At 39.8% G+C, this 14,650-nt stretch overlaps 1 protein-coding gene across 1 annotated transcript; it reads left to right on the top strand.

The window, feature by feature from the left end:
* Positions 1–6,371: 6,371 nt before the first annotated feature.
* Positions 6,372–13,739, top strand: alkbh4 (alkB homolog 4, lysine demthylase). Its single transcript, XM_062433385.1, has 3 exons — positions 6,372–6,488; positions 9,897–10,088; positions 11,609–13,739. The coding sequence occupies exons 1-3, from the start codon at positions 6,372–6,374 to the stop codon at positions 12,140–12,142; spliced, it is 843 nt and encodes a 280-aa protein (XP_062289369.1). The 3' UTR covers positions 12,143–13,739.
* The last annotated feature ends 911 nt before the right edge of the window (positions 13,740–14,650 follow it).

The following is a 14,650-nucleotide window of genomic DNA, read 5'->3' as shown; positions in this document are numbered from 1 at the left end:
AGGCCCTATATGACCATGTACTTTATTATTGATGTTATTGTCGTAATTGTTATCATCATTCTGATTTTATTCTTATGGTTTTTCATGTGTGAAGCACTTTGGATCAACTATGTTGTGTTTAAAGTGCTATATAAATAAAGTTGCTCAGGAAATTTCAGCCTCACATGGAAATGACGACAAATTATGTAAAATTTAAATGTGTTTAAATTGTGTTTATCGCTGAAAGATGTTCATTTTATCCATAAAAACTATATAATATCCTTTCATATCAGTTAATGGGGGAAATAACACATGTAAAGAAAACCTTTCTATAAGAATTTAAGAAAGTTCAGATAGACAATTATCAGATTTGTAACTAGATTATATTATATTATTATTTATTTATATATTTACACATTTATTCTATCTACATATATGTGTATCTACATATTTACACATTTGTTCTATCTACATATATGTACACATGTATCTACATATATCCATATCTTCATACATATTTTGTACATCTGTGTAAGTTAGTCCGGTTTTAGCTGTCTCACTGTGACTCTTCCTGGAGCTTCTTCTTCCACCTTTTTGGTTTCCGAAGCCCCAGAAAGTGACGAGCTTTCTTCCAGGCAGAAATGCTGCCTTCTTGGATCTTTTCCTCAGACCGTTCAGCCACTGCTGCGAACTCCTCCACCTCATTGTGAAGAGCCTTCTTCTCCATTAATTTGGACTCCACCTGTGGCTTCTTCTTTTTCTAACTTTGTGGTTTCCTCAGTCCCACAAGGTGGCGGACCCGTTTCCAAGTGGACATTTTAACTGCGTTGAGTGTCTTAGGAGGTGTCAGACACTCACACTCCTCTATCGCAGTCTTGTGTTTAAGGTGTGAGCGCTGTGCATTAAGCTCAGATGTCTGCTCCTCCACTTGTGTCCACAGATCACTAACAGGGACCTCTTCCTGTAAGACCGTTGTATCTTCGGTCTTCTGAATGAGGGTTTCCTTCTCAACCCTCAGTGTCTGCATCAGATGATGACTGGTTTGGAGAATGGAACAAGCCATATCATTCATCTTCTGCAGCTGGTCTGTGGTGCAGTCTTGGGAGATCACATGGTTTGAGGCCAGCAAAATGACACCAGCCACATCATGGATCTTTTGAAGTCCTTGATTGAGTACTGTCCTACTCTCATTGTTTAAATCAATGTCACACCACTGGCTGGACCTATGATCTGAGGTGCTAATGATTGAGTTAGCCATGTCTTTGATCAGTAGCAGGTCTTCGTGGAGATATGAGGCTGTCCAAATGGAACCTGCCACATCAAGAATGATCTCCAGTTTCCGATGGAGTGATGTGTTGCTGACATTTTCAACCTGGGGCTGAGAGTCCAGTACCTCCACCTCTCCCTGAAGATCCTCAACCATCTCAGCGAGGCCTTTCTGCAGGTCGGTTATTTCCTGCTCATCCATCAGTGTCTGGATCAGATGGTGTAACATCTGCATAATTGAACTAGCCCTATCATTGATTGTGTCCAGTTCTTCATTGTGACATAGTTGATCGAGCCCATCAAATGAGGATAGTAAAATGTAATCTACCATTCTATTAATCTTCATCAGCTCTTGATGGAGATGGGTTTTTTTCTCATCCTCCAGATGAAGATCGCTCTCACACCATCTGCTGGCTATGTCGTACGAAGCCCTAAAAATGGAACCTGCTGCTTCTTTCAACTCCAGTTCTCTGTTGAAAGGTGTGGTCCTCTCGTTCGGCAGATGAAGGTCACATGGGCTGTCTCTTTGGTATGAGGCCAGCCAAATGGATCCAACCATGTCAAAGAGATGCTCAAGTTCCCGATGGAGTAACGTGTGGCCATCATACTCCACCTGGGACTGGGAGTTCAGGTCCTCCACTTCTATCTGATGTTCACCCTCCGTGATGGAGACTTCTTCCTCCAGGACAGCCACCTCTTCTGCAGTGTTATGAGGGAGAGTTTCCTGCTCCCCCTGCAATTTCTCCATCAAACACTGTGAGGTGAGTAAGATAGAACTGGCGGTGGTGTTTATATTGTCCAGCTCTTCTTCACAACGTTCACTGTCTGCCAGCTGTGAGACCTGAACAATTTCACTAGCCATATCGTAAATGCTCATCAAGTTTTGATGGATTAACGAGTTTGGCTCATTCTCCAGGTCCGGATCACTTTTACTCCAGTCAGCAGCTGCAAAATATGAGGCTTCAAAAATAGAGCTAGCTGTATCACCAATGGACTGCAGTTCATCGAGTGGTGTGCTCTCCTCTTTATCCAGATACAGGACACAGTCAGTATCGCAAGAGGCCACCCAAATGGTACCAGCCATGTCGTATATTTTTTGGAGTTCACGATGGAGTAAGGTGTTCCTATCATTCTCCACCAGAGAGTTCACATCCTCTTCATCTTTCTCTACATCCTCCTCTGTCACGGGGACGTCTGGCAGCAGGAGTGATGTGTCTTCTGCCATCTGCTGAGGAAGGGCTTCCTGCTCATCCCCAAAATCAGATGGCACCTATATTCTCCAGTTCTTCCATGTCAAAGATTTGGCTGTCCACTTTGTATGAGACCAGCCAAATGTTACCAGCCATATCGTTCATCCCCATGAGTTCCTGATGGAGGAACGTGTTTTTGTCGTTCTCCAGAGGCAGGTCACTGTCACACCACTGGCTGTCCAAATGATATGAGGCCCTAAAGATGGAACTGGCTGTATCACTGATGAACTCTAGTCGTTCATTGAGTGGTCTGCTCCTCTCATTCTCCAGATCACATTCAGATGTTTGGCTGTCTGTGCGGTATGACGCCACCCAAATGGAACCAGCCATATCGCTTCCAAGCAGCAGTCCACAAACCAATGGGTGACGTCACGGATGTTACGTCCATTTTATATACAGTCTATGGTCCCGCTCCACGATCCACCGGTCTAGGCTCTGGCTCGCCTTCAGAATCCACTCATACAAAAAATAAATAAAGTAGTAGTAATAGCATCTCGTTTGAATAAAATCTTATTCATCTCGTTAATCTTTCTTCTTCATGTATTTATCTTTTTATCTATTGATCTTAACTGTACAGTATTAACTCTCTTTTTATCTTAAATCAATGAACATCAACGAGTATCATATACAGCTGCACAATAACTTTTTTAACAGCCAACAAACAATTATGTATATGAATTTTAAATGGTTTTAACTCATCACAGCTTAATGTACACAAATTATGAAATGAATGACTTTCAATCATGTTTTTACCCAAGAAAATTAAATGAATTATCTTCTGTAAATTCAATTGCACACAGCTATGTGTGTTTTAACTCAACAACTAGCTCAAACTAGTTTAATCCAGCTTCCTTAGCTGTATAGCATATGCTAGCACAATCAACACAGATATCAATTTTCCCCACAGAAATACACAATAAAATACATTTTCCACCGCATCAAACATGTTTATCTGTCTGTTTTTAAACACTATCACAGAAACATAACTATACACAGTGGAGACATATTCAATAAAATAAGAAAATACTTAGCTGTGGGCGGCATCGCTAGCATGCTACGCTAATCGTTTATAGCATTTACTCACCAGAGTTTTCACTCGACAAGATCAATATCCACACGGTCAGGTTTTGGCACGAAAAAACCCTCTTCCTTGTATGGAAGTCATCTAAACTGATAACTCGAACAAAATTGTGATTTTAACAACTTTACAGTCAGTTTTCACTCGCTCGTCTATCTTGTGGTGCTCTGGTCTGCATCGGTGCATGAAAAACACAGAGAACAGGGAAAAACAAGGAAACTAAGGGCGTACTCACACTAGGCAATCGTACCAAGCACGTTTGCCCCCTAAAATCCGGATTATTTGGCTAGTGTGAGTGCAAGTGTACCGTGCTTGAGTACGGTACACTTCCCTGGTACGGTACGGTTGGAAGAGGTGTGCTTGAGCACGGTACACTTGGTCACGCATGCGCACTAGGGATTCATATTTTTCCCGAAAATAAGACATTTTAAATCCCGGGAAAAGAAGCCAATTTTCCAGGGAATCCCGGGAAATCGACGATTTTGAAAAAGGCAACACTAGCTGAGCCCTGGTCATTTCAAGCAACACGTAATGCAACGCGGATACATTATGTATGTATGGGTTCCCAATCCAACCATTTTTTGTGTATTATTTTATCATTATTAAGGCAAAAGAACTCAATTTATGGCCATCGACATTATAATGAATAGGCTATAGGCTTAATATTAGTTTGCATCCAGAGTGCTGCGTGGACTTCATTACATCTGCTGCACGGCTGGTACCACAATTATGAAATGGTAAGTTTATTGTCTGTGACTCTGTGACCCCCATAAAAGTAATATTTTACAAATCTGCATTATATAAACTAACAAAATTCGTTAAAGTAAGTCATTTGGTGACTTCTAAGTCATTAAATTAAGTCTTACTTTTACTGGCGTAAAGAGTTGAATCAGGACGTCTTTTTTACACAAGTATGTAGTACTGCATACTACACAGGCATGACTCAGAAGAACAAGCTTGCACTTTTTAATCATAATGCGTTGTGTTAATTGATTGGCTGTGTTGTGTTTTACCGGCATGTTTTATGAGAGTAAACTGTTTATATGTTTTTGGGCAACGTGTTGGAGGTAACCGTGCTTGAGTACAGGTAATGTGAGTGCGTGCCAGCGGGGGACAGGGGAGGGGGGACATCCGTGCTTCAGCACGGTATGGAACAACTGGCCCTAGTGTGAGTGCGCCTGAGAGGCGCTGTCAGCGTTTGTGTGAGATGAATGCGCACCCTGCTGGTGAAACTAAGCAATAGCATCTGAAATCTACTTAAGCTGTATAGCTCTACATATTGTAAAGCTGTAAACATTGGGGATTACACTGTGTGTGTAACTAATGGGCGTTACACAAGCATTTCCTTAAATATTCCTAAATAATTTGTCATTTCCCCAGATCCTGATTAGTTGCACTGGACAACACAGCCGGCCATTAATGAAGCTGGGATTGTACAAATGCCTGGATAACGGGGACAGCAGATCTATCTATCTATCTATCTATCTATCTATCTCAAATGTAATCAAAGTATTAAAAATAAAATAATGAATCAGAATTATGCCTAAGTACAGTATAAGACACACATGCAGCCCACTGATTGGGTCCATGTGGTCACATAAATAAAGTTATAATGTAATATCATGCCAAACTAGTTGTTATGGTGTTTTTATGGTTACACCACTTAGACATGTTTGGCATAATCCTTTAATATATTGACTCAAAATTGATTAAAAGCAGAAATTTTATGGAAAAAAAAACCCCCAATGTGTGCAAGTTATTCAAACGTTTATTTTCACACTTTAACCCCTTAATTTAAATTTGACTAAACCACGTGGACACAAAAAGACGTAATTGACCCGTAAACATACCTGCAAATGTCCTTACGTTGCAAGTGAGAAGTTTGATTACTGTCTTGGTAAGGGTCTCTCGCTCAATGTTTTAGTGCACGTGATCCCTTAGGTTCTTCGCCTTCCTCGTTAGTATAGTGGACAGTATCTCCGCCTGTCACGCGGAAGACCGGGGTTCGATTCCCCGACGGGGAGTTCTTTTTGTTTTCAATGTGGTAATTTCATTATGGAGGTGATACACGTTTATCAGCATGTGCGTGCGTGTGTGTGCGCGCGCGTGCGTTTACGTCAAATCGAGTCAGATTTTTGAATGGGAGTCGGAAAACTCTGTAACACCGCCGGAAACCCATTCCGTTTTTGTTTTCAATGTGGTACTTTCATTATGGAGGTGATACAAGTTTATTAGCGTGTGTGTGTGTTTTGTGTGTGTGTTTGTGTGTGTGTGTGTGTGTGTGTGTGTGTTTGTGTGTGTGTGTATGTATGTGCGTGCATTAGAATAGTAGTGGGTACTAATTAAGAGTTTCTCCATTTCTTCCTTGATGTTTTTCCAGAATATCTGCATTTTGGGGAAGTCCCAGAAAATGTGAGTATGATCCCCCAACCAGACCACAGTTTCTCAAACATTTTTTTGTCACATTGCTTTTAAAAACACAGCGGAGTCTAAAAAGAAACCTCATCTTCACCTTCATACCAAATCTTTCTATATCTGGCTCCCCACCACATTTGTTGTTGTTTTTTTTTATCTAGTTTTTTTCTTGCATAATAGATTACAACCGGTTTGATTATTTCCTATATGTTTTAGACAGATGCAATGCCTGCTTGTTTGAAATTTTCTCTTAAAATACATCTTTCATCCCCTTTCTGTTGTCTGATGTTGAACTAGGAAACAAACCCCTCATGCTCCACGTGGTGGCAGTATAGATGTATTTGAGCAGCAGCTCTACAGTGACAGTAGAAGAAGATGCGGCTATGATGGCTCCTGGCAGCACTGACGCTGGTAGCTCTTGTGCTTGTAAAGGCATCAGGCGGTGTCTCCTGTGTGAGAAGATAAAAGAAAATACACATCTGGAAGCGAGTGAACCAAAGGTAAATATTTATTATTAAAAACTGTCTTTTACCTCAATGTTAGTAACAGAATATGAACATTAAACTGCTACTAGAGCCTTTTAGAGCTGGCTACGGATCCCCGCAAGGGATAATACAGCCTGTGCCTAAAGTACAACAGTAAAAGTACTGCAGTATTATGAGTGATGTAGTTAAAGTACTGCAGTATTATGAGTGATGTAGTATGCAGTATTACAGTAAAAGTACTGCAGTATTATGAGCGATGTAGTTAAAGTATTACAGTAAAAGTACTGCAGTATTATGAGCCATGTAGTATGCAGTATTACAGTAAAAGTACTGCAGTATTATGAGCGATGTAGTATGCAGTATTACAGTAAAAGTACTGCAGTATAATGAGCGATGTAGTATGCAGTATTACAGTAAAAGTACTGCAGTATTATGAGTGATGTAGTATGCAGTATTACAGTAAAAGTACTGCAGTATTATGAGCGATGTAGTATGCAGTATTACAGTAAAAGTACTGCAGTATTATGAGCGATGTAGTATGCAGTATTACAGTAAAAGTACTCCAGTATTATGAGTGATGTAGTATGCAGTATTACAGTAAAAGTACTGCAGTATTATGAGTGATGTAGTATGCAGTATTACAGTAAAAGTACTGCAGTATTATGAGTGATGTAGTATGCAGTATTACAGTAAAAGTAGTGGTTTGGTCCTCTGACTGATATATTATTATTATGACATCATTAGATTATTAATAGTGAAGCATCAGTGTTAGAGCAGCATGTTACTGTTGCAGCTGCTGGAGGTGGAGCTAGTTTACACTACTTTATATACAGTTAGCTAGTTTAGTCCAGTGGTTCCCAACCTAGGGGTGGGGCCCCTCCAAAGGGTCAGCAGATAAATGTGAGGGGTGGTGAGATGATTCACAAATGTGTTTTCAGTTTTTTTGACTTTTGAAAAATCACTATTTGGTGGAGCTGTTAACAACTCATAGACATCTGAAATGTGACTGGTTTCATCTTTAACAATGTGTTATATTATTATTATTATTATATTATATTAAGCTTGTTATATTATCCATTGTGTCAAATCTTCACCTGAAAAGTAACTAAAGCTGTTAAATAAATGTAGTGGAGTAGAAAGTATAAAGTATAAAGTATAAAGTAGCATTAATGGAAATACTACAGTACAGCAGGAGTAAATGTGCAGAGTTAGTTTTAACCGCAGGTGCTGACAGTGTCTTAATTTTCATAAGCCGATTGTTTCTGTTTCTCTCCACCTGTCGTTCACCTTGTTGGCGTTGATATACTAACAATGGAGCGCGTGAATGTGATTGTGAATAAGCAGCAAAAACACATTTTAAAGCTACCAATTATTTGAAGGTTTCTTGTAAATAAATCGTTTTTCTTCATCTTTTAATTGAGTTTTTGGTGTATTCTGCATTAGAGAATAATTAAACTTGTAAATTATACATTAGGTGTATGAAACAACAATAAAAAACAAGAATATAACAGAGCATGAAACAATAATATAACAGAACAGAATGGAGAGAAAAAAACAAATGGGAAGACAGCATCAACAAAAAGGAGGAGAAATACATTAAAAAATGAAATAAAATTAATCTAAATTAATCTATTTTTAAAAAAATCTTAATAACTGTTCTTTAAAGCATAATGTTGAACAAATCCTCTGAAAAGATCCAAAACAGCAGCTAATAGTTCCTGCTAACAAGTGGGTCAATGATGTTTTTTTTGTGTCCATGTGGTTTAGTTTAAATTTAAAGGGTTAAAATGTGAAAATAAACGTATGAATAACTTGCACACATTCTTTTTTTGTGGACCCAGCATCAAATATCTGCTTTTAATCCATTTAGAGAGAATATATTAGAGGATTATGGCAAAAATGTCTAAGTGGTGTAACCATAAAAACTTTGTACCAAATAATTCAACTTGCTTAAAAACAGTAAATTGTCAATAAAACACCATATCAACTAGTTTGGCATGATCTTACATTATAACTTTATATTAAATAAAGGTAATGGAATACAATTGTTCTAAATATTACATTTACTCTGGTAACCATGGAGATCAGGAAACATTTACATGTTTTAACCCTCCTGTTGTCCTCGAGTCAAGGAAGGAAGGAAGGGAGGAAGAAGGAAGGAAGGGAGGGAGGAAGAAGGAAGGAAAAGAGGGAGGAAGGAAGGATGGAAGAAAGGAAGAAGGAAGGAAAAGAGGGAGGAAGAAGGAAGGAAAGGAGGGAGGGAGGAAGGAAGAAGAAAGAAAAGGAGAGAGGAAGGAAAGAAGGAAGGAAGAAAGGAGGGAGAAAAGAAAGAGAGAAGGAGGGAGGGAGAAAGGAAAAGAGGGAGGAAGGAAGGAAGGAAGCTAGGGGGGAGGAAAGAAGGAAGAGAGGAAGGGAAGGGAGGAAAGAGAGAGGAAGGAAATAAAGAGAGAAGGAGGGAGGAAGGAAGGAAAGGAGAGAGGAAGGAAGATAGAAAGGAGGGATGAAAGAAAGAGATAAGGAGGGAGTAAGAATGGAAAAGAGGAAGCGAGGAAGGAAGGAAGGAAGCTAGGGGGGAGGAAAGAAGGAAGAGAGGAAGGAAAGAAGAAGGAGGAAGGAAGGGAGGAAAGAGAGAGGAAGGAAATAAAGAGAAAAGGAGGGAGGGAGGGAAGAAGGAACAGTCAAAACAGACGGGATCAATTTGACCCGGGAGGACGACACGAAGGTTAAATGAAGTCATTATTAGTATAAGTCCACTTAAATACACTGTAGGTGATAAAATATTTAATATGTATCATTCTTTTGTGGTTACACCATTTGACATTTTCAGGAGCATTCAGTCTTACTTTTAGTAAAAGATGATGCAGCTTTTAAAACTATTTTTTAAGATATTTTTGAACCTTTATGTTTCACTGACCCGAGTATTGTCTGCATTGCCAAAGCTTGACATAGATTATAACTCTGCTGTAGAGCCCCAAAAAACCCCCGAATTAAAACCACATCAATGAGTCACTCTGTTGTACTAGATAGTATTTTTATCGCTTAACCACGAACACCATGAAGACGACGCTTTGTAGTTTTATTTAGAATCGATCCCACATTCGCTGTCCTGTCGCTATAAATACTGATAATGTGTGTTAAGCTGCAGCTGAACATTAGCCACAGACACAGTCGCTTCCCCAGAGAGACAGACTGACGCATTGTTGGCTCTCCACTTTTTTTATTTGATTTGCTCGTAATAAGAAGAGTGTAGAACAAAGTCGGCTTTTTAAATGATTGACCCAACAGTGTTTATAATTACTGGAATAAGTTCCGCTCGATGTTTTGAGTCTCAGAAAAAGAGGGACAGTGTTTCCCGCCACTTTTTTTCAATGTAGCACAAATCTAACGTTATTATTTCGTTCTTGTCTTTTCTTCTATTTGCAGCTGGTGCATCGTTTCCTCTACGATCCCGAGACGAGGCTCGCCGTACGCAGAGATGCAGAGCGGCCCGAGTCTTTCCCCTTTCCTGGTGTCTTCCTGTGGGAGGACTTCATATCAGAAGAGGAAGAGGAGGAGCTGATACACAGCATGGACCAAGATGTGTGGAATCACTCCCAGTCTGGTCGAAGGAAGCAGGTTACATGAAAACATACTACATAGATTATAACATATAAATCCAAATTATTAGGGCCTTAGGTCATGTGTTCTTATAACAGATTTTAGTATTTATTTTTAGACATTACATATGTTTTTTTTAATCTTGATATTGGCTTTATTTACTCTTATACCTCTTTTTTTACTGTCTTTTATTGTCATTGCTTTATTACTTTTATGCTTATATACATTGAGCTGCTGGAAATCTGAATTTCCCATTGGGATCAATAAAGTGACTATCAATCTATCAATCTGTGCAACACCAAAAGATGCATTAATACAATGTAAAATGATAATAATAATCATAGTAGTCATGGTAACTTTATTTGTACAGCACTTTTCATTCAGTAAATGCAGCTCAAAGTGCTTTACAACAAATTAAATGACATACACCAAGTGCTTAACATTAAAAGGGCCTAAAAGGAGCATAAAACAATGTTAAAGAGCAAAGAAAAAGAAACATTAATGTTCTGTAATATAAGATGGAAAATAAAAATAGTAATAATTTTAAGATAGTACATAGTAAACATTGCAACAAAAAAAAATTGAATAAACACAATATATAAAATAAACTAAAATACAAGTTCAGTGGTGCATCACTGCAGAGAGCTAGAAACATGCATTACAATGGATTACAAGGAGCAAAAAGAAACATTAATGTAATATATATAAATACAATATATATGATAAAGTTAAATACAATATTTTAAAAGAAGTTAAGTAGTGCATCAGTGTGAAGATGACTGTCAGAAGAGCTAATAATATACATTAAAATGTCCTAAAAGGAGCAAAAAGAAATGTTAAAAAGAGAATAAGAAGAGAAAAAAAAGAAAAAGAAACATAAATGTAATATAAGATATATGAGATATAAAAATAGTAATCATTTTATAATAGTAGCTAAAAAACAATATAAAGGTATAAATTTAATACATAGACTGTATATAAGAAATGGACGTAACATCTGTGACGTCACCCATTGGTTTGTGGAATGCTGCTCGGAGGCCAATAGTATCGGATCTGAGCAGCGCCATCTTGAAAATTTCAGGTGCATGCTGGGAAAAATAAAAACACGGATTCTACTTATATGGGCATCAGGAGGAGCATGAGGCGCCCTCCTGAACCTGTGAACCAATCAACCTGTCAATCACGACGTAGCCACGCCCTAATGCATACCCTGCTTTATCGTCAAATATAAAATCAGAGATGCCAAAATGTCCCAAATGAACATCATACTGCATTGAAGAAGGCTTTAAACTAGCGATTGAGACCATAAACACATTTTGAAAATGTTTACTGAGGTTAGAAATCAAGTGAGAAGTTGGTGAATTCTCCATTGACTTGTATAGAGACGGAAGTCCTTTTGACACCAAAACGGTCGCCCCCTGGTGGCCTTTTGATAGAATGCAGTTTTAAGTTCATTTCAGAGGACCAGAACTCCCCGCCTGGTTCAATATCTAAAAATGTACCAATGAAATAAAATCCTCGTTCTCATTTTGTTTCAGGACTTTGGCCCGAAAGTGAACTTCAAGAAAAAGAAAGTGCGCTTCGCCGGCTTCAGCGGACTTCCTGCTTCGAGCCGGAACCTCGTCGTCCGGATGCAGCGCGATCCGAGTCTCGTTGACTTCCGACCGGTGGAGCAGTGCAACCTGGACTATCACCCGGAACGAGGCTCGGCCATCGACCCCCACCTGGACGACTCGTGGCTGTGGGGGGAACGTCTGGTCACCGTCAACATGTTATCGGACACCGTTCTCACCATGTCGCTCCGGCAACACGGTCTCCTAGGCGACGGACCGGAGGAGGAGGAGGAGGAAGTCCACGTAGCGGTGCGTCTTCCTCGCAGGTGTTTGGTGGTGTTGTTCGGCGAGGCGCGGCACCGGTGGAAACACGCGATTCACAGGACGGACGTTCAGCAGCGCAGAGTCTGCAGCACCTACAGAGAACTTTCTGAAGAGTTTCTACCTGGAGGAGAGCAGGCGGAGACGGGAGCTCAGCTGCTGCACACGGCACTAAGCTTCACTGGAACACCTGTATGAGTTACAGGAAAGACTCTGTCCATCCTTTATTCCTTTATTCCTTCCTTCCTTTATTCCTTTATTCCTTCCTTCCTTTATTTATTCCTTCCCTCCTTTCTTTTGTCCCTCCTTCCTTCCTTCCATTTGTCCCTCCTTCCTTCCTTCCTTTCTTTTGTCCCTCCTTCCTTCCTTCCTTCCTTCCATTTGTCCCTCTTTCCTTCCTTTATTCATTCATTCCCTCCTTTTTTCCTTCCTTCCATTTGTCCCTCCTTCCTTCCTTTATTCCTTCGTTCCTTCCTTCTTTCCATTTGTCCCTCCTACCCTACTTTATTCCTTCCTTCCTTCCTTATTTCATTCCTTCCTTCCTTCCCTTTGTCCTTCCTTCCTTCCTTCCTTTATTCCTTCTTTCCATTTGTCCCTCCTTCCTTCCTTCCTTTCCATTTGTCCCTCCTTCCTTCCTTTTGTCCTTCCTTCCTTCCCTCCTTCCTTTCTTTTGTCCTTCCTTCCTTCCCTCCTTCCTTCCTTCCTTCCTTTCTTCCTTCCTTCCTTCCTTCCCTACCAGAATTGAGACTACATGGACTTGTCTTCATCTGTGTCTCGCTGCAGTAAAGCTACTAAACTAACTCGATGCCTTCTTCACCACATGAGAGACTCTCTTCCTCTCGTCTTCGCCACTTCCTGCCCGCCCCGAAATTACATCTGACCAGCGGACTGCAAATTACTGGAAGAAAAGAAGAAAGAGGAGTAAACTTTAAAAAAAAGGGACAACCCATGTTACTCATTTTATATATTTATATTCTGTCATAAATTGTTAACATAAACACATTTCAACAAGTGCTTTAAATAAAACATCAAATGCATCGAGAAAGGACGTAAAAGCAACACATGGCAGAATTAAAAAAAAAGACATTTAAATAAGATTGAAAGTGTTAAATTGGACATAAAATAAAGTTTAAATAGAATAAGACGGGAGAATAAAAAGTTACAATGCAGTGTCAGATATTGACGCTTAAATTTGGATTTAATAGAAAAGCAGCTGCAAACTGAAAAGTAAGAGTTGGAGCAGACCTGCAGTTTTTCCGTGTTTTTCAGTTCTCCGTGATTGGTTTAGACTCTGAGAGATCTGGATGTTTTTTATATATATTTAAACCATTCAGTGCTTTATAAACCAGCTGCAGTAATTTAAAGTCTATTCTTTTACAGACAGAAAGCTAAAGTAAAGATCTGAGGACAGGAGTGATATGATTCACTTGCTTGGGTCTTAGTGAGGACTCGAGCCGCAGCATTGTGAATCAGCTTAGGGAAACCTGTAAAGATATCGTTACAGAGTCAAATCTACTGAAGATAAATGCATGGACAAATCCTGCTGAGACATAAGTGGTTTAATTCTTGATATATACTTTAAGATGATAGAAGACTGACTTTTGTAATTGTCTTAATAAAGATGTTGATTTTCAGGTGATTTTCTGATTTTGTCCCTCCTTCCTTCCTACCTTCCTTCCTTCCATTTGTCCCTCCTTCCTTCCCCTTCCTTCCATTTGTCCTTCCTTCCTTCCTTCCTTTTGTCCCTCCTTCCTTCCTTCCATTTGTCCCTCCTTCCTTCCTTCCATTTGTCCCTCCTTCCTTCCTTCCTTTTGTCCCTCCTTCCTTCCTTCCATTTGTCCCTCCCTCCTTCCTTCCTTCCTTCCTTCCATTTGTCCCTCCTTCCTTCCTTCCTTCCTTCCTTCCTTCCTTCCTTCCATTTGTCCCTCCTTCCTTCCTTTTGTCCCTCCTTCCTTCCTTCCATTTGTGCCTCCTTCCTTCCTTCCATTTGTCCCTCCTTCCTTCCTTCCATTTGTCCCTCCCTCCTTCCTTCCTTCCATTTGTCCCTCCCTCCTTCCTTCAATTTGTCCCTCCTTCCTTCCTTCCATTTGTCCCTCCCTCCTTCCTTCCTTCCATTTGTCCCTCCCTCCTTCCTTCCATTTGTCCCTCTTTCCTTCCTTTATTTATTCCTTCCCTCCTTCCTTTTGTCCCTCCTTCCTTCCCTCCTTTATTCCTTCTTTTATTCCCTCCTTCCTTTTGTCCCTCCTTCCCTCCTTTATTCATTCATTCCCTCCTTTTCTGAGTCCATGACTACACCCAGATTTCTGGCTTTGTTTGTGGTTTTTTAAACATTATTGACTGAAGCTTGGCGATGACTTTTAGGAGGTGGGACACATGATATCATAACTTTTAATTCTGTCTAAGGGAACTTAGAGGAATCCTGAGACTTGTATGCACCAGGCGGGGAGTTCTGGTCCTCTGAAAGTAACTTAAAACTGCATTCTATCAAAAGGCCACCAGGGGGCGACTGTTTTGGTGTCAAAAGGACTTCTGTCTCTATACAAGTCAATGGAGAATTCACCAACTTCTCACTTGATTTCTAACCTCAGTAAACGTTTTCAAAATGTGTTTATGGTCTCAATCGCTAGTTTAAAGCCTTCTTCAATGCAGTATGATGTTCATTTGGGACATTTTGGCCTCCCTGATTTTATATGTGACGATAAAGCA

The sequence above is a fragment of the Scomber scombrus genome, chromosome 14 (genome assembly GCF_963691925.1).
Source record: "Scomber scombrus chromosome 14, fScoSco1.1, whole genome shotgun sequence".
In the NCBI taxonomy this organism is placed as follows: Eukaryota; Metazoa; Chordata; class Actinopteri; order Scombriformes; family Scombridae; genus Scomber; species Scomber scombrus.
The sequence above is the reverse complement of the archived record's forward strand: the minus strand, read 5'-3'. Positions and strand labels throughout refer to the sequence as shown.